Raw genomic sequence first — 25,557 nt, forward strand, 5'->3', positions numbered from 1 at the left:
CAGCCTGATCTCACAGTTCTCTCAGTATTGATCCTGATATCCCAGCTCTCTCAGTATTGACTCTGATCTCCCAGCTCCCTCCGTATTCACCCTGATCTCACAGTTCTCTCAGTATTGATCCTGATCTCCCAACTCTCTCAGTGTTGACTCTGATCTCCCAGCTCCCTCCGTATTCACCCTGATCTCCCAGCTCTCTCAGTATTGACCCTGATCTCCCAGCTCCCTCAATATTGATCCTGATCTCCCAGCTCTCTCCATATTGATCCTGATCTCACAGCTCCCTCAGTATTGATCCTGATCTCCCAGCTCACTCAATATTGATCCTGATCTTCCAGCTCTCTCAGTATTGACCCTGATCATCCACCACCCTCAGTATTGATCCTGATCTTCCAGCTCTCTCAGTATTGACCCTGATCATCCACCTCCCTCAGTACTGATCCTGATCTCCCAGCTCTCTCATTATTGGTCATGATCTCCTAGCTCTGTCAGTATTGACCCTGATCTCCCAGCTCTCTCAGTATTTTCCCTGATCTCCCAGCTCCCTCAGTATTGACCCTGGTCTCCCAGCTCTCTCTGTAATGGCCCTGATCTCCCAGCTCTCTCAGTATTGATCCTGATCTCCCAGCTCTCTCATTATTGGTCATGATCTCCCAGCTCTGTCAGTATTGACCCTGATCTCCCAGCTCTCTCAGTAATTTCCCTGTTCTCCCAGCTCTCTCAGTATTGACCGTGATCTCCCAGCTCTATCAGTAATGGCCCTGATCTCCCAGCTCTCTCCGTATTGACCCTGATCTCCCAGCTCTCTCAGTATTAACCCTGATCTCCCAGCTATCTCTGTATTATCCCTGACCTCCCAGCTCTCTCGGCATTGTCCCTGATCCCCCAGCTCTCTCACTATTGACCCTGATCTCCCAGCTTTCTCAGTATTGACCCTGATCTTCCAACTCTCTCAGTATTGAACCTGATCTCCCAGCTCTCTCAATATTGACGCTGAACTATTAGCTCTCTCTATATTGACCCTGATTTACCAGCTCTCTCAGTATTGACCCTGATCTCCAAGCTCTCTCAGTATTGACCCTAAATCTCCCAGCTCTCTCAGTATTGACCCGGCTCTCGCAGCACTCTCAGTATTGACCCTGATCTCCCAGCTCTCTCAGTATTGACCCTGATCTCCCAGCTCTCTTAGTATTGACCCTGATCTCCCAACTCTCTCAGTATTGACCCTGATCTCCCAGCTCTTTCAGTATTGACCCTGATCTCCCAGCTCTGTCAGAATTGACCCTGATCTCCCAGCTCTTTCAGAATTGACCCTGATCTCACTGCTCTTTCAGTATTGACCCTAATCTCCCAGCTCTCTCATTATTGACCCGGCTCTCCCAGCTCTGTCAGTATTGACCCTGATCTCCCAGCTCTCTCAGTATTGACCCTGATCTCCCAGCTCTCTCAGTATTGACCCGGCACTTCCAGCTCTCTCTTATTGTCCCTGCTTTCCCAGCTCTCTCAGTATTGATCCTGATCTCCCAGCTCTCTCATTATTGGTCATGATCTCCCAGCTCTGTCAGTATTGACCCTGATGTCCCAGCTCTCTCAGTATTGACCCAGATCTCCCTGCTCTCTCAGTATTGACCCTGATCTCCCAGCTCTCTCAATATTGACCCGGCTCTCCCAGCTCTCTCAGTATTGTCCCTGCTCTCCCAGCTCTCTCAGTATTGATCCTGATCTCCCAACTCTCTCATTATTGGTCATGATCTCCCAGCTCTGTCAGTATTGACCCTGAGCTCCCAGCTCTGTCAGTATTGACCCTGATCTCCCTGCTCTCTCAGAATTGACCCTGATCTCCCAGCTCTCTCAGTATTGACCCTGATCTCCCAGCTCTCTCCGTATTGACCCTCATCTCCCAGCTCTCTCATTATTGGTCCTGATCTCCCAACTCTCTCAGTATTGTCCCTGATCTCCCAGCTCTCTCAGTATTGACCCTGATCTCCCAGCTCTGTCAGTATTGACCCTGATCTCTCAGCTCTCTCAGTATTGACCCTGATCTCCAAGCTCTCTCAGTATTGACCCTAAATCTCCCAGCTCTCTCAGTATTGACCCGGCTCTCGCAGCACTCTCAGTATTGACCCTGATCTCCCAGCTCTCTCAGTATTGACCCTGATCTCGCAGCTCTCTTAGTATTGACCCTGATCTCCCAGCGCTCTCAGTATTGACCCTGATCTCCCAGATCTCTCAGTATTGACCCGGCTCTCCCAGCTCTCTCAGTATTTTCCCTGATCTCCCAGCTCTCTCAGTATTGACCGTGACCTCCCAGCTCTCTCAGTAATGGCCCTGATCTCCCAGCTCTCTCCGTATTGACCCTGATCTCCCAGCTCTCTCAGTATTATCCCTGACCTCCCAGCTCTCTCGGCATTGCCCCTGATCCCCCAGCTCTCTCACTATTGACCCTGATCTCCCAGCTTTCTCAGTATTGACCCTGATCTTCCAGCTCTCTCAGTATTGAACCTGATCTCCCAGCTCTCTCAATATTGACCCTGATCTATTAGCTCTCTCAGTATTGACACTGATCTCCCAGCTCTTTCAGTATTGACCCTGATCTATCAGCTTTCTCAGTGTTGACCCTGATCTCCCAGCTCTCTCCATATTGACCCAGATCTCCCAGCTCTCTCAGTATTGATCCTGATCTCCCAGCTCTCTCAGTATTGATCCTGATCTCCCAGCTCTCTCAGTATTGACCCTGATCTCCCAACTCTCTCAGTATTGACCCTGATCTCCCAGCTCTTTCAGTATTGACCCTGATCTCCCAGCTCTGTCAGAATTGACCCTGATCTCCCAGCTCTTTCAGAATTGACCCTGATCTCACTGCTCTTTCAGTATTGACCCTAATCTCCCAGCTCTCTCATTATTGACCCGGCTCTCCCAGCTCTCCCAGTATTGACCCTGATCTCCCAGCTCTCTCAGTATTGACCCTGATCTCCCAGCTCTCTCAGTATTGACCCGGCACTTCCAGCTCTCTCTTATTGTCCCTGCTTTCCCAGCTCTCTCAGTATTGATCCTGATCTCCCAGCTCTCTCATTATTGGTCATGATCTCCCAGCTCTGTCAGTATTGACCCTGATGTCCCAGCTCTCTCAGTATTGACCCAGATCTCCCTGCTCTCTCAGTATTGACCCTGATCTCCCAGCTCTCTCAATATTAACCCGGCTCTCCCAGCTCTCTCAGTATTGTCCCTGCTCTCCCAGCTCTCTCAGTATTGATCCTGATCTCCCAACTCTCTCATTATTGGTCATGATCTCCCAGCTCTGTCAGTATTGACCCTGAGCTCCCAGCTCTGTCAGTATTGACCCTGATCTCCCTGCTCTCTCAGTATTGACCCTGATCTCCCAGCTCTCTCCGTATTGACCCTCATCTCCCAGCTCTCTCATTATTGGTCCTGATCTCCCAACTCTCTCAGTATTGTCCCTGATCTCCCAGCTCTCTCAGTATTGAACCTGATCTCCCAGCTCTGTCAGTATTGACCCTGATCTCTCAGCTCTCTCAGTATTGACCCTGATCTCACAGCTCTCTCAGTATTTTCTCTGATCTCCCAACTCTCTCAGTATTGACCCTGATCTCCCAGCTCTCTCAGTATTGACCGTGATCTCCCAGCTCTCTCAGTAATGGCCCTGATCTCCCAGCTCTCTCAGTATTGATCCTGATCTTCCAGCTCTCTCAGTATTGACCCTGATCATCCACCTCCCTCAGTATTGATCCGGATCTCCCAGCTCTCTCATTATTGGTCATGATCCCCCAGCTCTCTCAGTAATGGCCCTGATCTCCCAGCTCCCTCCATATTGACCCTGATCCCCCAGCTCTCTCAGTATTAACCCTGATCTCCCAGCTATCTCTGTATTATCCCTGACCTCCCAGCTCTCTCAGCATTGCCCCTGATCCCCCAGCTCTCTCACTATTGACCCTGATCTCCCAGCTTTCTCAGTATTGACCCTGATCTTCCAGCTCTCTCAGTATTCAACCTGATCTCCCAGCTCTCTCAATATTGACCCTGATCTATTAGCTCTCTCAGTATTGACCCTGATCTCCCAGCTCTCTCAGTATTGACCCTGATCTCCCAGGTCTCTCTATATTGACCCTGATTTACCAGCTCTCTCAGTATTGACCCTGATCTCCCAGCTCTCTCAGTATTGACCCTAAATCTCCCAGTTCTCTCAGTATTGACCCTGATCTCCCAGCTCTTTCAGTATTCATCCTGATCTTCCAGCTCTCTCAGTATTGAACCTGATCTCCCAGCTCTCTCAATATTGACCCTGATCTATTAGCTCTCTCAGTATTGACCCTGATCTCCCAGCTCTTTCAGTATTGACCCTGATCTATCAGCTTTCTCAGTATTGACCCTGATCTCCCAGCTCTCTCCATATTGACCCAGATCTCCCAGCTCTCTCAGTATTGACCCTGATCTCCCAGGTCTCTCTATATTGACCCTGATTTACCAGCTATCTCAGTATTGACCGTGATCTCCCAGCTCTCTCAGTATTGACCCTAAATCTCAAAGTTTTCTCAGTATTGACCCTGATCTCCCAGCTCTCTCAGTATTGATCCTGATCTTCCATCTCTCTCAGTATTGACCTTGATCATCCACCTCCCTCACTATTGATCCTGATCTCCCACTCTCTCATTATTGGTCATGATCTCCCAGCTCTGTCAGTATTGACCCTGATCTCCCAGCTCTCTCAGTATTTTCCCTGATCTCCCAGCTCTCTCAGTATTGACCATGATCTCCCAGCTCTCTCAGTAATGGCCCTGATCTCCCAGCTCTCTCCATATTGACCCTGATCTCCCAGCTCTCTCAGTATTAACCCTGATCTCCCAGCTATCTCTGTATTATCCCTGACCTCCCAGCTCTCTCGGCATTGCCCCTGATCCCCCAGCTCTCTCACTATTGACCCTGATCTCCCAGCTTTCTCAGTATTGACCCTGATCTTCCAGCTCTCTCAGTATTAAACCTGATCTCCCAGCTCTCTCAATATTGACCCTGATCTATTAGCTCTCTCAGTATTGACCCTGATCTCCCAGCGCTTTCAGTATTGACCCTGATCTGTCAGCTTTCTCAGTATTGACCCTGATCTCCCAGCTCTCTCCATATTGACCCAGATCTCCCAGCTCTCTCAGTATTGACCCTGATCTCCCAGCTCTCTCAGTATTGACCCTAAATCTCGCAGTTCTCTCAGTATTGACCCGGCTCTCGCAGCTCTCTCAGTATTGACCCTGATCTCCCAGCTCTCTCAGTATTGACCCTGATCTCCCAGCTCTCTCAGTATTGACCCGGCTCTCCCAACTCTCTCAGTAGTGACCCTGATCTCCCTGCTCTCTCAGTATTGACCCTGATCTCCCAGCTCTCTCAGTATTTACCCTGATCTCCCAACTCTCTCAGTATTGACCCTGATCTCCCAGCTCTCTCAGTATTGACCCTGATCTCCCAGCTCTGTCAGTATTGACCCTGATCTCCCAGCTCTGTCAGTATTGACCCTGATCTCCCAGCTCTGTCAGTATTGACCCCTGATCTCCCAGCTCTGTCAGTATTGACCCTGGTCTCCCAGCTCTCTCAGTATTGACCCTGATCTCCCTGCTCTCTCAGTATTGACCCTGATCTCCCAGCTCTCTCAGTATTGATCCTGATCTCCCAGCTCTCTCATTATTGGTCCTGATATACCAACTCTCTCAGTATTGACCCTGATCTCCCAGCTCTATCAGTATTGACCCTGATCTCCCAGCTCTGTCAGTATCGACCCTGATCTCTCAGCTCTCTCAGTATTGACCCTGATCTCCCAGCTCTCTCCGTATTGACCCTGATCTCCCAGCTCTCTCAGTATTATCCCTGACCTCCCAGCTCTCTCGGCATTGCCCCTGATCCCCCAGCTCTCTCACTATTGACCCTGATCTCCCAGCTTTCTCAGTATTGACCCTGATCTTCCAGCTCTCTCAGTATTGAACCTGATCTCCCAGCTCTCTCAATATTGACCCTGATCTATTAGCTCTCTCAGTATTGACACTGATCTCCCAGCTCTTTCAGTATTGACCCTGATCTATCAGCTTTCTCAGTATTGACCCTGATCTCCCAGCTCTCTCCATATTGACCCAGATCTCCCAGCTCTCTCAGTATTGATCCTGATCTCCCAGCTCTCTCAGTATTGATCCTGATCTCCCAGCTCTCTCAGTATTGACCCTGATCTCCCAACTCTCTCAGTATTGACCCTGATCTCCCAGCTCTTTCAGTATTGACCCTGATCTCCCAGCTCTGTCAGAATTGACCCTGATCTCCCAGCTCTTTCAGAATTGACCCTGATCTCACTGCTCTTTCAGTATTGACCCTAATCTCCCAGCTCTCTCATTATTGACCCGGCTCTCCCAGCTCTCCCAGTATTGACCCTGATCTCCCAGCTCTCTCAGTATTGACCCTGATCTCCCAGCTCTCTCAGTATTGACCCGGCACTTCCAGCTCTCTCTTATTGTCCCTGCTTTCCCAGCTCTCTCAGTATTGATCCTGATCTCCCAGCTCTCTCATTATTGGTCATGATCTCCCAGCTCTGTCAGTATTGACCCTGATGTCCCAGCTCTCTCAGTATTGACCCAGATCTCACTGCTCTCTCAGTATTGACCCTGATCTCCCAGCTCTCTCAATATTAACCCGGCTCTCCCAGCTCTCTCAGTATTGTCCCTGCTCTCCCAGCTCTCTCAGTATTGATCCTGATCTCCCAACTCTCTCATTATTGGTCATGATCTCCCAGCTCTGTCAGTATTGACCCTGAGCTCCCAGCTCTGTCAGTATTGACCCTGATCTCCCTGCTCTCTCAGAATTGACCCTGATCTCCCAGCTCTCTCAGTATTGACCCTGATCTCCCAGCTCTCTCCGTATTGACCCTCATCTCCCAGCTCTCTCATTATTGGTCCTGATCTCCCAACTCTCTCAGTATTGTCCCTGATCTCCCAGCTCTCTCAGTATTGACCCTGATCTCCCAGCTCTGTCAGTATTGACCCTGATCTCTCAGCTCTCTCAGTATTGACCCTGATCTCACAGCTCTCTCAGTATTTTCTCTGATCTCCCAACTCTCTCAGTATTGACCCTGATCTCCCAGCTCTCTCAGTATTGACCGTGATCTCCCAGCTCTCTCAGTAATGGCCCTGATCTCCCAGCTCTCTCAGTATTGATCCTGATCTTCCAGCTCTCTCAGTATTGACCCTGATCATCCACCTCCCTCAGTATTGATCCTGATCTCCCAGCTCTCTCATTATTGGTCATGATCCCCCAGCTCTCTCAGTAATGGCCCTGATCTCCCAGCTCCCTCCATATTGACCCTGATCTCCCAGCTCTCTCAGTATTAACCCTGATCTCCCAGCTATCTCTGTATTATCCCTGACCTCCCAGCTCTCTCGGCATTGCCCCTGATCCCCCAGCTCTCTCACTATTGACCCTGATCTCCCAGCTTTCTCAGTATTGACCCTGATCTTCCAGCTCTCTCAGTATTCAACCTGATCTCCCAGCTCTCTCAATATTGACCCTGATCTATTAGCTCTCTCAGTATTGACCCTGATCTCCCAGCTCTCTCAGTATTGACCCTGATCTCCCAGGTCTCTCTATATTGACCCTGATTTACCAGCTCTCTCAGTATTGACCCTGATCTCCCAGCTCTCTCAGTATTGACCCTAAATCTCCCAGTTCTCTCAGTATTGACCCTGATCTCCCAGCTCTTTCAGTATTCATCCTGATCTTCCAGCTCTCTCAGTATTGACCCTGATCATCCACCTCCCTCACTATTGATCCTGATCTCCCAGCTCTCTCATTATTGGTCATGATCTCCCAGCTCTGTCAGTATTGACCCTGATCTCCCAGCTCTCTCAGTATTTTCCCTGATCTCCCAGTTCTCTCAGTATTGACCGTGATCTCCCAGCTCTCTCAGTAATGGCCCTGATCTCCCAGCTCTCTCCATATGGACCCTGATCTCCCAGCTCTCTCAGTATTAACCCTGATCTCCCAGCTATCTCTGTATTATCCCTGACCTCCCAGCTCTCCCGGCATTGCCCCTGTTCCCCCAGCTCTCTCACTATTGACCCTGATCTCCCAGCTTTCCCAGTATTGACCCTGATCTTCCAGCTCTCTCAGTATTGAACCTGATCTCCCAGCTCTCTCAATATTGACCCTGATCTATTAGCTCTCTCAGTATTGACCCTGATCTCCCAGCTCTTTCAGTATTGACCCTGATCTATCAGCTTTCTCAGTATTGACCCTGATCTCCCAGCTCTCTCCATATTGACCCAGATCTCCCAGCTCTCTCAGTATTGACCCTGATCTCCCAGGTCTCTCTATATTGACCCTGATTTACCAGCTATCTCAGTATTGACCGTGATCTCCCAGCTCTCTCAGTATTGACCCTAAATCTCCCAGTTTTCTCAGTATTGACCCTGATCTCCCAGCTCTCTCAGTATTGATCCTGATCTTCCATCTCTCTCAGTATTGACCTTGATCATCCACCTCCCTCACTATTGATCCTGATCTCCCACTCTCTCATTATTGGTCATGATCTCCCAGCTCTGTCAGTATTGACCCTGATCTCCCAGCTCTCTCAGTATTTTCCCTGATCTCCCAGCTCTCTCAGTATTGACCGTGATCTCCCAGCTCTCTCAGTAATGGCCCTGATCTCCCAGCTCTCTCCATATTGACCCTGATCTCCCAGCTCTCTCAGTATTAACCCTGATCTCCCAGCTATCTCTGTATTATCCCTGACCTCCCAGCTCTCTCGGCATTGCCCCTGATCCCCCAGCTCTCTCACTATTGACCCTGATCTCCCAGCTTTCTCAGTATTGACCCTGATCTTCCAGCTCTCTCAGTATTAAACCTGATCTCCCAGCTCTCTCAATATTGACCCTGATCTATTAGCTCTCTCAGTATTGACCCTGATCTCCCAGCGCTTTCAGTATTGACCCTGTCTGTCAGCTTTCTCAGTATTGACCCTGATCTCCCAGCTCTCTCCATATTGACCCAGATCTCCCAGCTCTCTCAGTATTGACCCTGATCTCCCAGCTCTCTCAGGATTGACCCTAAATCTCGCAGTTCTCTCAGTATTGACCCGGCTCTCGCAGCTCTCTCAGTATTGACCCTGATCTCCCAGCTCTCTCAGTATTGACCCTGATCTCCCAGCTCTCTCAGTATTGACCCGGCTCTCCCAACTCTCTCAGTATTGACCCTGATCTCCCTGCTCTCTCAGTATTGACCCTGATCTCCCAGCTCTCTCAGTATTTACCCTGATCTCCCAACTCTCTCAGTATTGACCCTGATCTCCCAGCTCTCTCAGTATTGACCCTGATCTCCCAGCTCTGTCAGTATTGACCCTGATCTCCCAGCTCTGTCAGTATTGACCCTGATCTCCCAGCTCTGTCAGTATTGACCCCTGATCTCCCAGCTCTGTCAGTATTGACCCTGATCTCCCAGCTCTGTCAGTATTGACCCTGATCTCCCTGCTCTCTCAGTATTGACCCTGATCTCCCAGCTCTCTCAGTATTGATCCTGATCTCCCAGCTCTCTCATTATTGGTCCTGATATACCAACTCTCTCAGTATTGACCCTGATCTCCCAGCTCTATCAGTATTGACCCTGATCTCCCAGCTCTGTCAGTATCGACCCTGATCTCTCAGCTCTCTCAGTATTGACCCTGATCTCCCAGCTCTCTCAGTATTGACCCTGATCTCCCTGCTCTCTCAGTATTGAACCTGATCTCCCAACTCTCTCAGTATTGACCCTGATCTCCCAGCTCTCTTAGTATTGACCCTGATCTCCCAGCTCTCTCAGTATTGACCCTGATCTCCCAGCTCTTTAAGTATTGTCCCTGATCTCCCAGCTCTGTCAGTATTGACCCTGATCTCCCAGCTCTCTCAGTATTGACCCTGCACTTCCAGCTCTCTCAGTATTGTCCCTGCTCTCCCAGCTCTCTCAGTATTGATCCTGATCTCCCAGCTCTCTCATTATTGGTCATGATCTCCCAGCTCTGTCAGTATTGACCCTGATCTCCCAGCTCTCTCAGTATTGACCCTGATCTCCCTGCTCTCTCAGTATTGACCCCGATCTCCCAGCTCTCTCAGTATTGACCCGGCTCTCCCAGCTCTCTCCGTATTGTCCCTGCTCTCCCAGCTCTCTCAGTATTGACCCGGCTCTCCCAGGTCTCTCAGTATTGTCCCTGCTCTCCCAGCTCTCTCAGTAGTATCCCTGCTCTCCCAGCTCTCTCAGTATTGACCCGGCTCTCCCAGGTCTCTCAGTATTGTCCCTGCTCTCCCAGCTCTCTCAGTATTGATCCTGATCTCCCAGCTCCCTCATTATTGGTCCTGATCTCCCAACTCTCTCAGTATTGACCCTGATCTCCCAGCTCTCTCAGTATTGACGCTGATCTCCCAGCTCTGTCAGTAATGACCCTGATATCTCAGCTCTCTCAGTATTGACCCTGATCTCCCAGCTCTCTCAGTATTGATCCTGATCTCCCAACTCTCTCAGTATTGACCCTGATCTCCCAGCTCTGTCAGTATTGACCCTGATCTCTCAGCTCTCTCAGTATTGACCCTGATCTCCCAGCTCTTTCAGTATTGACCCTGATCTCCCAGCTCTTTCAGTATTGACCCTGATCTCCCAGCTCTATCAGTATTGACCCTGATCTCCCAGCTCTCTCAGTATTGACCCTGCTCTCCCAGCTCTCTCAGTATTGTCCCTGCTCTCCCAGCTCTCTCAGTATTGACCCTGATCTCCCAGCTCTCTCAGTATTGACCCGGCTCTCCCAGCTCTCTCAGTATTGTCCCTGCTCTCCCAGCTCTCTCAGTATTGATCCTGATCTCCCAGCTCTCTCATTATTGGTCATTATCTCCGAGCTCTGTCAGTATTGACCCTGATCTCCCAGCTCTGTCAATATTGACCCTGATCTCCCAGCTCTCTCAGTATTGACCCTGATCTCCCAGCTCTCTCAGTATTGACCTGGCTCTCTCAGCTCTCTCATTATTGACCCTGATCTCCCAGCTTTCTCAGTATTGTCCCTGCTCTCCCAGTTCTCTCAGTATTGACCCTGCTCTCTCCCAGCTCTCTCAGTATTGTCCCTGCTCTCCCAGCTCTCTCAGTATTGATCCTGATCTCCCAGTTATCTCATTACTGGTCATGATCTCCCAGCTGTCTCAGTATTGACCTTTTTCTCGCAGTTCTCTCAGTATTGACCCTGATCTCCCAGCTCTCTCAGTATTGATACTGAACTCCCAGCTCTCTCAGTATTGACCCGGCTCTCCTAGCTCTCTCAGTATTGTCCCTGCTCTCCCAGCTCTCTCAGTATTGATCCTGATCTCCCAGCTCTCTCATTATTGTTCATGATCTCCCAGCTCTGTCAGTATTGACCCTGATCTCCCAGCCCTCTCAGTATTGACCCTGATCTCCCAGCTCTCTCAGTATTGACCTTGATCTCACAGTTCTCTCAGTATTGACCCGGATCTCCCAGCTCTCTCAGTATTGGTCCTGATCTCCCAGCTCTCTCAGTATTGACCTGGCTCTCCCAGCTCTCCCAGTTTTGTCCCTGTCTACCAGCTCTCTCATTATTGGTCATGATCTCCCAGCTCTCTCATTATTGTTCATGATCTCCCAGCTCTGTCAGTATTGACCCTGATCTCCCAGCTCTCTCAGTATTGACCTGGCTCTCCCAGCTCTCTCAGTATTGACCTTGATCTCACAGTTCTCTCAGTATTGATCCTGATCTCCCAGCTCTCTCAGTATTGAACCTGATCTCCCAGCTCTCTCAGTATTGACCCTGATCTCCCAGCTCTCTCAGTATTGACCCTGATCTCCCAACTCTCTCAGTATTGACCCTGATCTCCCAGCTCTCTCAGTATTGACCCTGATCTCCCAGCTCTGTCAGTATTGACCCTGATCTCCCTGCTCTCTCAGTATTGACCCTGATCTCCCAGCTCTGTCAGTATTGACCCGGCTCTCCCAGCTCTCTCAGTATTGACCCTGATCTCCCAGCTCTCTCAGTATTGACCCTGATCTCCCAGCTCTCTCAGTATTGACCCGGCTCTCCCAGCTTTCTCAGTATTGTCCCTGCTCTCCCAGCTCTCTCAGTATTGATCCTGATCTCCCAGCTCTCTCATTATTGGTCCTGATATACCAACTCTCTCAGTATTGACCCTGATCTCCCAGCTCTATCAGTATTTACCCTGATCTCCCAGCTCTGTCAGTCTCGACCCTGATCTCTCAGCTCTCTCAGTATTGACCCTGATCTCCCAGCTCTCTCAGTATTGACCCTTATCTCCCAGCTCTTTAAGTATTGTCCCTGATCTCCCAGCTCTCTCAGTATTGACCCTGATCTCCCAGCTCTTTCAGTATTGACCCTTATCTCCCAGCTCTCTCAGTATTGACCTGGCTCTCCCAGCTCTCTCAGTATTGACCCTGATCTCCCAGCTCTCTCAGTATTGACCCTGATCTCCCAGCTCTCTCAGTATTGACCCTGATCTCCCAGCTCTCTCAGTATTGACCCGGCTCTCCCAGCTCTCTCAGTATTGTCCCTGCTCTCCCAGCTCTCTCAGTATTGATCCTGATCTCCCAGCTCTCTCATTATTGGTCATGATCTCCCAGCTCTGTCAGTATTGACCCTGATCTCCCAGCTCTGTATGTTTTTACCCTGATCTCCCAGCTCTCTCAGTATTGACCCTGATCTCCCAGCTTTCTCAGTATTGATCCTGATCTCCCAGCTCTGTCAGTATTGACCCTGATCTCCCAGCTCTCTCAGTATTGACCCTGATCTCCCAGCTCTTTCAGTATTGACCCTGATCTCCCAGCTCTGTCAGTATTGACCCTGATCTCCCAGCTCTTTCAGTATTGACCCTCATCTCCCAGCTCTCTCATCATTGACCCGGCTCTCCCAGCTCTCTCAGTATTGACCCTGATCTCCCAGCTCACTCAGTATTGACCCTGATCTCCCAGCTCTCTCAGTATTGACCCTGCACTTCCAGCTCTCTCAGTATTGTCCCTGCTCTCCCAGCTCTCTCAGTATTGATCCTGATCTCCCAGCTCTCTCATTATTGGTCATGATCTCCCAGCTCTGTCAGTATTGACCCTGATCTCCCAGCTCTCTCAGTATTGACCCTGATCTCCCTGCTCTCTCAGTATTGGCCCCGATCTCCAAGCTCTCTCAGTATTGACCCGGCTCTCCCAGCTCTCTCCGTATTGTCCCTGCTCTCCCAGCTCTCTCAGTATTGACCCGGCTCTCCCAGGTCTCTCAGTATTGTCCCTGCTCTCCCAGCTCTCTCAGTATTGATCCTGATCTCCCAGCTCCCTCATTATTGGTCCTGATCTCCCAACTCTCTCAGTATTGACCCTGATCTCCCAGCTCTCTCAGTATTGACCCTGATCTCCCAGCTCTGTCAGTAATGACCCTGATATCTCAGCTCTCTCAGTATTGACCCTGATCTCCCAGCTCTCTCAGTATTGATCCTGATCTCCCAACTCTCTCAGTATTGACCCTGATCTCCCAGCTCTGTCAGTATTGACCCTGATCTCTCAGCTCTCTCAGTATTGACCCTGATCTCCCAGCTCTTTCAGTATTGACCCTGATCTCCCAGCTCTTTCAGTATTGACCCTGATCTCCCAGCTCTATCAGTATTGACCCTGATCTCCCAGCTCTCTCAGTATTGACCCTGCTCTCCCAGCTCTCTCAGTATTGTCCCTGCTCTCCCAGCTCTCTCAGTATTGATCCTGATCTCCCAGCTCTCTCATTATTCGTCATGATCTCCCAGCTCTGTCAGTATTGACCCTGATCTCCCAGCTCTCTCAGTATTGACCCTGATCTCCCAGCTCTCTCAGTATTGACCCGGCTCTCCCAGCTCTCTCAGTATTGTCCCTGCTCTCCCAGCTCTCTCAGTATTGATCCTGATCTCCCAGCTCTCTCATTATTGGTCATTATCTCCGAGCTCTGTCAGTATTGACCCTGATCTCCCAGCTCTGTCAATATTGACCCTGATCTCCCAGCTCTCTCAGTATTGACCCTGATCTCCCAGCTCTCTCAGTATTGACCTGGCTCTCTCAGCTCTCTCATTATTGACCCTGATCTCCCAGCTTTCTCAGTATTGTCCCTGCTCTCCCAGTTCTCTCAGTATTGACCCTGCTCTCTCCGCTCTCTCAGTATTGTCCCTGCTCTCCCAGCTCTCTCAGTATTGATCCTGATCTCCCAGTTATCTCATTACTGGTCATGATCTCCCAGCTGTCTCAGTATTGACCTTTTTCTCACAGTTCTCTCAGTATTGACCCTGATCTCCCAGCTCTCTCAGTATTGATACTGAACTCCCAGCTCTCTCAGTATTGACCCGGCTCTCCTAGCTCTCTCAGTATTGTCCCTGCTCTCCCAGCTCTCTCAGTATTGATCCTGATCTCCCAGCTCTCTCATTATTGTTCATGATCTCCCAGCTCTGTCAGTATTGACCCTGATCTCCCAGCCCTCTCAGTATTGACCCTGATCTCCCAGCTCTCTCAGTATTGACCTTGATCTCACAGTTCTCTCAGTATTGACCCGGATCTCCCAGCTCTCTCAGTATTGGTCCTGATCTCCCAGCTCTCTCAGTATTGACCTGGCTCTCCCAGCTCTCCCAGTTTTGTCCCTGTCTACCAGCTCTCTCATTATTGGTCATGATCTCCCAGCTCTCTCATTATTGTTCATGATCTCCCAGCTCTGTCAGTATTGACCCTGATCTCCCAGCTCTCTCAGTATTGACCTGGCTCTCCCAGCTCTCTCAGTATTGACCTTGATCTCACAGTTCTCTCAGTATTGATCCTGATCTCCCAGCTCTCTCAGTATTGACCCTGATCTCCCAGCTCTCTCAGTATTGACCCTGATCTCCCAGCTCTCTCAGTATTGACCCTGATCTCCCAACTCTCTCAGTATTGACCCTGATCTCCCAGCTCTCTCAGTATTGACCCTGATCTCCCAGCTCTGTCAGTATTGACCCTGATCTCCCTGCTCTCTCAGTATTGACCCTGATCTCCCAGCTCTGTCAGTATTGACCCGGCTCTCCCAGCTGTCTCAGTATTGACCCTGATCTCCCAGCTCTCTCAGTATTGACCCTGATCTCCCAGCTCTCTCAGTATTGACCCGGCTCTCCCAGCTTTCTCAGTATTGTCCCTGCTCTCCCAGCTCTCTCAGTATTGATCCTGATCTCCCAGCTCTCTCATTATTGTTCATGATCTCCCAGCTCTGTCAGTATTGACCCTGATCTCCCAGCTCTCTCAGTATTGACCTGGCTCTCCCAGATCTCTCAGTATTGACCTTGATCTCACAGTTCTCTCAGTATTGATCCTGATCTCCCAGCTCTCTCAGTATTGACCCTGATCTCCCAGCTCTCTCAGTATTGACCCTGATCTCCCAGCTCTCTCAGTATTGACCCTGATCTCCCAACTCTCTCAGTATTGACCCTGATCTCCCAGCTCTCTCAGTATTGACCCTGATCTCCCAGCTCTGTCAGTATTGACCCTGATCTCCCTGCTCTCTCAGTATTGACCCTGATCTCCCAGCTCTCTCAGTATTGACCCTGATCTCCCAGCTTTCTCAGTATTGTCCCTGCTCTCCCAGCTCTCTCAGTATTGATCCTGATCTCCCAGCTCTCTCATTATTGGTCCTGATATACCAACTCTCTCAGTATTGACCCTGATCTCCCAGCTCTATCAGTATTTACCCTGATCTCCCAGCTCTGTCAGTCTCGACCCTGATCTCTCAGCTCTCTCAGTATTGACCCTGATCTCCCAGCTCTCTCAGTATTGACCCTTATCTCCCAGCTCTTTAAGTATTGTCCCTGATCTCCCAGCTCTCTCAGTATTGACCCTGATCTCCCAGCTCTTTCAGTATTGACCCTTATCTCCCAGCTCTCTCAGTATTGACCTGGCTCTCCCAGCTCTCTCAGTATTGACCCTGATCTCCCAGCTCTCTCAGTATTGACCCTGATCTCCCAGCTCTCTCAGTATTGACCCGGCTCTCCCAGCTCTCTCAGTATTGTCCCTGCTCTCCCAGCTCTCTCAGTATTGATCCTGATCTCCCAGCTCTCTCATTATTGTTCATGATCTCCCAGCTCTGTCAGTATTGACCCTGATCTCCCAGCTCTGTATGTTTTTACCCTGATCTCCCAGCTCTCTCAGTATTGACCCTGATCTCCCAGCTTTCTCAGTATTGATCCTGATCTCCCAGCTCTGTCAGTATTGACCCTGATCTCCCAGCTCTCTCAGTATTGACCCTGATCTCCCAGCTCTTTCAGTATTGACCCTGATCTCCCAGCTCTGTCAGTATTGACCCTGATCTCCCAGCTCTTTCAGTATTGACCCTCATCTCCCAGCTCTCTCATCATTGACCCGGCTCTCCCAGCTCTCTCAGTATTGACCCTGATCTCCCAGCTCTCTCAGTATTGACCCTGATCTCCCAGCTCTCTCAGTATTGACCCTGCACTTCCAGCTCTCTCAGTATTGTCCCTGCTCTCCCAGCTCTCTCAGTATTGATCCTGATCTCCCAGCTCTCTCATTATTGGTCATGATCTCCCAGCTCTGTCAGTATTGACCCTGATCTCCCAGCTCTCTCAGTATTGACCCTGATCTCCCTGCTCTCTCAGTATTGACCCCGATCTCCCAGCTCTCTCAGTATTGACCCGGCTCTCCCAGCTCTCTCCGTATTGTCCCTGCTCTCCCAGCTCTCTCAGTATTGACCCGGCTCTCCCAGGTCTCTCAGTATTGTCCCTGCTCTCCCAGCTCTCTCAGTATTGATCCTGATCTCCCAGCTCCCTCATTATTGGTCCTGATCTCCCAACTCTCTCAGTATTGACCCTGATCTCCCAGCTCTCTCAGTATTGACCCTGATCTCCCAGCTCTGTCAGTAATGACCCTGATATCTCAGCTCTCTCAGTATTGACCCTGATCTCCCAGCTCTCTCAGTATTGATCCTGATCTCCCAACTCTCTCAGTATTGACCCTGATCTCCCAGCTCTGTCAGTATTGACCCTGATCTCTCAGCTCTCTCAGTATTGACCCTGATCTCCCAGCTCTTTCAGTATTGACCCTGATCTCCCAGCTCTTTCAGTATTGACCCTGATCTCCCAGCTCTATCAGTATTGACCCTGATCTCCCAGCTCTCTCAGTATTGACCCTGCTCTCCCAGCTCTCTCAGTATTGTCCCTGCTCTCCCAGCTCTCTCAGTATTGATCCTGATCTCCCAGCTCTCTCATTATTCGTCATGATCTCCCAGCTCTGTCAGTATTGACCCTGATCTCCCAGCTCTCTCAGTATTGACCCTGATCTCCCAGCTCTCTCAGTATTGACCCGGCTCTCCCAGCTCTCTCAGTATTGTCCCTGCTCTGCCAGCTCTCTCAGTATTGATCCTGATCTCCCAGCTCTCTCATTATTGGTCATTATCTCCGAGCTCTGTCAGTATTGACCCTGATCTCCCAGCTCTGTCAATATTGACCCTGATCTCCCAGCTCTCTCAGTATTGACCCTGATCTCCCAGCTCTCTCAGTATTGACCTGGCTCTCTCAGCTCTCTCATTATTGACCCTGATCTCCCAGCTTTCTCAGTATTGTCCCTGCTCTCCCAGTTCTCTCAGTATTGACCCTGCTCTCTCCGCTCTCTCAGTATTGTCCCTGCTCTCCCAGCTCTCTCAGTATTGATCCTGATCTCCCAGTTGTCTCATTACTGGTCATGATATCCCAGCTGTCTCAGTATTGACCTTTTTCTCGCAGTTCTCTCAGTATTGACCCTGATCTCCCAGCTCTCTCAGTATTGATACTGAACTCCCAGCTCTCTCAGTATTGACCCGGCTCTCCTAGCTCTCTCAGTATTGTCCCTGCTCTCCCAGCTCTCTCAGTATTGATCCTGATCTCCCAGCTCTCTCATTATTGTTCATGATCTCCCAGCTCTGTCAGTATTGACCCTGATCTCCCAGCCCTCTCAGTATTGACCCTGATCTCCCAGCTCTCTCAGTATTGACCTTGATCTCACAGTTCTCTCAGTATTGACCCGGATCTCCCAGCTCTCTCAGTATTGGTCCTGATCTCCCAGCTCTCTCAGTATTGACCTGGCTCTCCCAGCTCTCCCAGTTTTGTCCCTGTCTACCAGCTCTCTCATTATTGGTCATGATCTCCCAGCTCTCTCATTATTGTTCATGATCTCCCAGCTCTGTCAGTATTGACCCTGATCTCCCAGCTCTCTCAGTATTGACCTGGCTCTCCCAGCTCTCTCAGTATTGACCTTGATCTCACAGTTCTCTCAGTATTGATCCTGATCTCCCAGCTCTCTCATTATTGTTCATGATCTCCCAGCTCTCTCCGTATTGACCCTGATCTCCCAGCTCTCTCAGTATTGACCCTGATCTCCCAACTCTCTCAGTATTGACCTTGATCTCACAGTTCTCTCAGTATTGACCCGGATCTCCCAGCTCTCTCAGTATTGGTCCTGATCTCCCAGCTCTGTCAGTTTTGACCCTGATCTCCCAGCTCTCTCAGTATTGACCTTGATCTCCCAACTCTCTCAGTATCGACCTTGATCTCACATTTCTCTCAGTATTGACCCGGATCTCCCAGCTCTCTCAGTATTGTCTCTGATTCTGTTCTTTAACTTTTTTTTTCTCTTATAGATCTGACCAAATGTCTTTCTGCAAGACAAAAACTGGAGGCTCAGGTGACTGAAAACACAATTGTTAAGGAGGTGAGGAGTACACTCTTTCTGCCATCTCTGTGTGTCCCTTTCATTCAGTTGCATTACAGACACCCCACGCAGAAGTGTAGAGAATATTTGTGTTGACCTGGCCCAGAATGTTCTCTGAGTGCCTACCCAAGTGTTGTCTGTATCCAGAGATGGAGAATATTTAAAACAGCACCAGGGGCTGTCATTGTAACTGTTGTGTGTTTGCTGGCATTATCTGCTTTTAATTGGAACGTGGTTCCTGCGCAGGTGACCAGCTTCCTGCTTCTCTCTAATCCTTGTTCTCTCTTTCTCTGTCAGGAGTTGGACCTCTTAGAATCAACGAACAGCGTTTTCAAGCTCATTGGTCCAGTTCTGGTTAAGCAGGACCTGGAGGAAGCCAAGTCAACAGTCGCTAAACGATTGGAATATATCAATGGAGAAATGTTAGTCATCTGCTTTCTCCTTCATCAAGTGCTGATTCACTCCACAATTGAAACAAATCCATTTCAGTCCAACTCATTATCCTGTAGCATTTGAAATGGCAGCTTATTTAATCTCCTTTGTACAATCAGCTCTTGAATCCACCATCTTTGCAAACCACCATCCCATCTCCAACCTCCAACTCCTCTCAAACTCCTTGAACGTGTCATCAGCTCCCAAATCCATTCCCATCTTTCCCGGAACTCCGGGTTTGAATCCCTCCAATCCGCTTTCCCCCCTGTAACAGGACCGAAACGGCTCTTATCAAAGTCACTGATGACATCCTGTGTGAGTGTGATGAAGGTAAACTTTCCCTCCCCGTCCTCCTCGGCCTGTCTGCAGCCTTTGACTGGGTTTGACCACCCCATCCTCCTCCAGCCCCTCTCCACTGTCGCCCAGCTGGGTGGGACTGCTCTCTCCTGGTCCCCATCTTATCATCTAATCGCAGCCGGAGAATCACCAGCAATGGCTTCTCTTCCTGCTCCCACACTCTTACCTCTAGTGCCCCCCAAGAGTCTATCCTTGGCCCCCCCCGCCTCCTATTTCTCATCTACAAGCTGCCCCTCAGTAACACCATCCAAAAGCAGCGTGTTAGTTTTCACACCTACACTGAGGACACCCAGCTCTACCTCATCACCACCTCCCTCGACTCCTCCAGTGTCTCTGAATGATCAGACTGCTTCTCCAACATCCAGTCCTGGATGAGCAGAAATTCCCTCCGGTTAATTATTGGGAAGACAATGGCTTTCTTCTTTCCTGCCCTTCTTTTCAAAGATTGTGAAAGGAGGGAGCAGAATGTTGATTGGAAGCAGTGTGCACACCCAGACATACACACAGACACATGCGTGCACACAAACACACACACACACACACACATGCGTGCACACAAACACACACACACACACATGCGTGCACACAAACACACACACACAGACACTGTTATGACCCATGCAGTTGGTAAAGTGGAGTTATTTAAAAATCCCAGAGAGAAACTTTAAACAACTGTCGTAACCTATCATTTTAAGTGTTATATTTGAGATACAACTCTAAATTCAGAAATCAGATCACCAGTCCTCGAGGTTTTACACTAAACTAAATGAAACGTTTTATTACTTCACACAGGTTAAAATATACATACATGGCTACAAATGGCTACTACCATAACTTTTAACAAATTCTCAAACTAATTTCCATTGAGGCAACAGTAACCCATAGATTTAACCAGACACCAGGCAAAGCATTTTCACCTTACTAATTCCAAATTAAGTTATTTTCACTTTGGTTCCTGTGGTGACAGTTGAAGGCTTATAGCTGCTTTTGATTTCACATTGCCTCTGCTTTACACACACAAAACTGCTGAAGTTATACCTACCACCCCCATTGAATGTTAATTCTCATCGTATCACCAGCCTCTTCTAACAATAAAACCCCTTTCATTGTACCGATTTTATTAGTAACATAAACGTGTTGCTTGGTATCGGCTAGGTAGGTGTCAGTTCTCACCCCACTTCTTGAATGCTCTATTCAAAAAATGTAAATGCTCAGTATCTCTCCCACATATCAAACTAGCTGGCTTTAATCCAATTAAGACACACCCACAGGCTAAACCTCTATTTTAAAAGAAAAATATTTTCCAATAATATTATATACATTAATAGCTTCGTGACACACAGACACAAAACCAGGTGTGCACAGACACACACACACACAGACATGCACAGATAGACGAGTACAGAGACACACACACACACAGACATGCACAGATAGACGAGTGCACACAAACACACACACAGGCACACACACAGACATGCACAGATAGACGAGTGCACACAAACACACACACACAGGCACACACACAGACATGCACAGATAGACGAGTGCACACAAACACACACACACACACAGACATGCACAGATAGATGAGTGCAGAGACACACACACACAGACATGCACAGATAGACGAGTGCACACAAACACACACACACACATGCACAGATAGAGGAGTGCACACAAACACACACACACACACACACAGACATGCACAGATTGACGAGTACAGAGACACACACACACACAGACATGCACAGATAGACAAGTACAGAGACACAGACATGCACAGATAGACGAGCGCACACAAACACACACACACAGGCGCACACACAGACATGCACAGATAGACGAGTGCACACAGACACACACACAGGCACACACACAGACATGCACAGATAGACGAGTGCACACAGACACACACACAGGCACACACACAGCCATGCACAGATAGACGAGCGCACACAAACACACACACACAGACATGCACAGATAGATGAGTGCACACAGACACACACACACAGGCGCACACACAGACATGCACAGATAGATGAGTGCACACAGACACACACACACAGAGACACACACAGACATGCACAGATAGACGAGCGCACACAAACACACACACAGACGTGCATAGATAGACAAGTGCACACAAACACAGACACACACACAGACATGCACAGATAGACGAGCGCACACAAACACACACACACAGACACGCACAGATAGACGAGTACAGAGACACACACACACACACACACACACAGACATGCACAGATAGACGAGCGCACACAAACACACACACACACACACACACACAGACATGCACAGATAGACGAGTGCACACAAACACAGACACACACACAGACATGCACAGATAGACGAGTGCACACAAACACACACACACACACAGACATGCACAGATAGACGAGTGCACACAGACACACGCACAGGCACACACACAGACATGCATAGATAGACGAGTGCACACACACACACACACAGGCACACACACAGACATGCACAGATAGACGAGCGCACACAGACACAAACACACACAGAGACACACACAGACGCACGCACACGAGCACACACACACATGTACACATCGACACTCACACATACAGACATGCACAGATAGACGAGTGCACACAGACACACACACACAGGCACACACACACACATGCACAGATAGACGAGCGCACACAGACACAAACACACACAGAGACACACGGACACGCACACACGAGTGCACACAAACACACACACAGACATGCACAGATAGACGAGCGCACACAAACACACACACAGACATGCACAGATAGACGAGTGCACACACACACACACACAGACACACACATAGACATGCACAGATAGACGAGCACACACAGACGCAAACACACACAGAGACACACACACATGTACACATCGACACTCACACATACACACACACAGACATGCACAGATAGACGAGCGCACACAGACACAAACATACACAGAGACACACACACGTACACATCGACACTCACACACACACACACACACACACAGACATGCACAGTCATTGTCTTTTCTGCCAGCATTTGACTCCAACTCATTCGACTCACATACATTCTCATCCCATCGAAGTTGGCTTTCCCCCAATTAATTATCCCTGCTCTGGATTGTTCTCTGTCTTTTTCCATGATTAACATAAACTTTATGATACAATGGTCACTGTGCCCGAGAGGCTCTCCCACTGATATTTGATCCACTTGGGCCAACTCATTCCCCAGAACCAGGTCCAAAAGTGCTTGTCCTCTCGTTGGACTGGAAACATACTGCTGTAGAAAATTATCTTGAATACATTCCAGGAACTCTCACCCATCTTGTCCTTTTTTACTATTCCTATCCCAGTCTATATTTGGATAATTAAGATTACTCTATAATTCTTGCACCTCTCTGTAATTTCTTTGCAAATTTATTTCTCCACATCACTTTCACTAGCTGGTGATCTATATACTATACCAATCAATGTTATTGCACCTTTCCCATTCCTCACCTCTGGCCAGAGAGATTCTGTCCTTGACCTCTCTGGAACATCCTCTCTCTCCAGATGCCATCTTTAAACAATACTGCCACTGCCCCCACCTTTTCTTCCTTTCCTTTCTCTCCTAAACACCTCGTACCCAGGAATACTTAACACCCAGTCCTGCCCTTCTTTGAGCCAGGTCTCTGTTACAGCAATAATATCAGAATTCCATTTGCCAACCTGTGCCTGCAGTTCACCAATCTCACTAATCACACTCCGTGCATTCACATACATGCACATTAGCCCTGATTTAGGATCTTTTACTTTCCCCCTTATTCTTACCCCATTTAATGACTTACTGTTACCTACTCTAATTCTATCAAACTCTCCAAGTATCCTATCTACCTCGATACAACTCTCTGATACATCCTAGATATCAGTTGACACCTCACTACTTCCCACTACCAGATTTTCTCCTCTGCACCCTGAGCGTCCGCCCAGGTTTTCACTCCCCCTACCAATCTAATTCAAAGTCTCCCCAATAGCACTAGCGAATCTCCCCATGAGGACATTAGTCCCAGTCCTGTGAAGGTGTAACCCATTCTTCTTGTACAGGTCCCACCTGCCCTCGAACCGATCCCAATGCATCAGAAATCTAAAGCCCTCTCCTCCTACTCTGTCTCTCCAGCCACGTGCTGGAACTGCCCAATCTTCCTATTCTTATGCTCACTAGCAGGTGGCACTGGGAGTAATCCTGAGATTGCTGCTCTTGAGGTCCTGCTTTTCAATTCCCTTACTAGATCCCTAAAACCTGCTTTCAGGACCCCATCCGTTTTCCTGCCTATCTCATTGGTCCCAACGTGGTCCACAACCTCCAGAAGAATTTTATCCAGCCGCTCTGTGACATCCTTGACCCTGGCACCAGGGAGGCAACATACCACCCTGAAGTCACATCTGAGGCCACAGAAATGCCGGTCTGCTCCTCCACGGGATCCCCGACTTGCAAATTTAGCAGCCATCCCTTCATCCGAGTCACTGATATAAATGGTAAACAGCACTGGTCCCTGAGACACACCACTTGCTACATCTTGCCAACCAGTAAAAGACCCCCTTATACCTACTCTCTGCTTCCTGTTAGACAGCCAATCTCCTATCCACATCAATATGTTACCCCCTACACCAGGAGATTTTATTTTCTACAATATCTTTGATGTGGCACCTTATCAAATGCCTTCTGGAAATCTCAGTACATCCACAGGTTCCCCTTTATCCACAGCACATGTGACTTCCTCAAAGAACTGCAGTAAAATGGTTAAAGGTGGAGGAGCAGGCTCGTTGGGACCTGGGGGCTCATTTCTCATATCCTTGTGTTCCTCCTCTTTCAGAAAGCGATATGAAGGACAGATGAAGGAACTGGAAAAGAAATCGGAACAGCAGAGAGAAACGCTTGCTAAGCTGCAGCAGGATTTCCAGAAAGTTCAGGGGAAAACCCCGATCAAAGTGTGAGACCCCCCCCCGCCAAAAACCCTGCACCCCCCACCCACCTTCACACGCCCACCGCCCCAAGTCCTGCCTTTCCCTTAACCGTGGTCACCCCAGCAACCCAAACTCTTTGCTGGCAAATGATTAACCCCTGGTTTTGAGGAGATTGCCTTGTGCAGAATCTGTCGAGCCCCTCATTTGAGAGAAGTTATTCAACAATTTGATGCATCACGTTCCGAGTCTTAAGTGAGTTGTCACTCCCAGGGCCGGCCGTGGTTTTGTTTATAAAACTTATTTAAGTCTCTTTTAGCTCGGGAAGTGTCACTGTCTATTTTATTGAGCTTGGTTCCCTCGCTGTGAGCTGCTCTGTGCCTGTCAGGCACTTGGCACTCACACCAGGAGTATGACGTTGAATCTGCAACAGGATTTATCCTCTCAAAGTGAAATAAAGAGGCCAAGTAATTATCATTCCCAAAGTCTAATGTGGTTTGTACGAGGTAGCCAGCTAGCTGGAAGTTCAAACTGCTTTCGCAGAATCCTCCTCAGACTGTGTCCCCACGTGGATGAAATCAAAGAGCTCTTCGATAGGGCCAGCACAGCCATGATGGGCTGAATGGCCTGTGCTCCTAAGATCCCAAAGAACCACCACTCATCAAGTTTAACTGCAGCAGCTGGGCTGAAGGTGTGACCTCTGGTGCATTAACTGCAACAGTCTGGCTCTGCATTGCCGGGAACCGAACGCAGGTCAGGGTCTGGTGCAAAAACCCTTACGACTGAAGAGACATGAAACAACGGAGAATGGTGGAAATATTCAGCAGACCTGGGCAGCTGCTGTCTGGAGAGAGAGAGAGAGAGAGAGAGAGAGAGATGAGTTAATGTTTTAGGCTCTGTCAGGATGGGCTAAAGTATTTATGTCTCAGAATTTTTCCCTGTGTCTCCACCTCGATCATTGTCACTTTGGTGAAAGGTTGTTATGTCAGTGGAGAGCACTGCCACCTCTATACACAGAGGTTAAAGCCTTGTTAGAGGCTGGGAGAATGTGG

General features: G+C 49.1%; 1 protein-coding gene across 1 annotated transcript in view; it reads left to right on the forward strand.

The window, feature by feature from the left end:
* pfdn6 (prefoldin subunit 6) overlaps positions 1 to 24,982 on the forward strand; it is a 222,692-nt gene extending 197,710 nt beyond the window's left edge. The window contains exons 2-4 of the mRNA XM_041213170.1: positions 18,662 to 18,732; positions 19,030 to 19,154; positions 24,418 to 24,982. Coding sequence (XP_041069104.1) covers positions 18,662 to 18,732; positions 19,030 to 19,154; positions 24,418 to 24,538 — 317 coding nt within the window. The 3' untranslated portion in view covers positions 24,539 to 24,982. The remainder of the gene's footprint in view (positions 1 to 18,661; positions 18,733 to 19,029; positions 19,155 to 24,417) is intronic.
* Positions 24,983 to 25,557: the final 575 nt, after the last annotated feature.

Source organism: Carcharodon carcharias, chromosome 19 (assembly GCF_017639515.1).
Source record: "Carcharodon carcharias isolate sCarCar2 chromosome 19, sCarCar2.pri, whole genome shotgun sequence".
NCBI lineage: Eukaryota > Metazoa > Chordata > Chondrichthyes > Lamniformes > Lamnidae > Carcharodon > Carcharodon carcharias.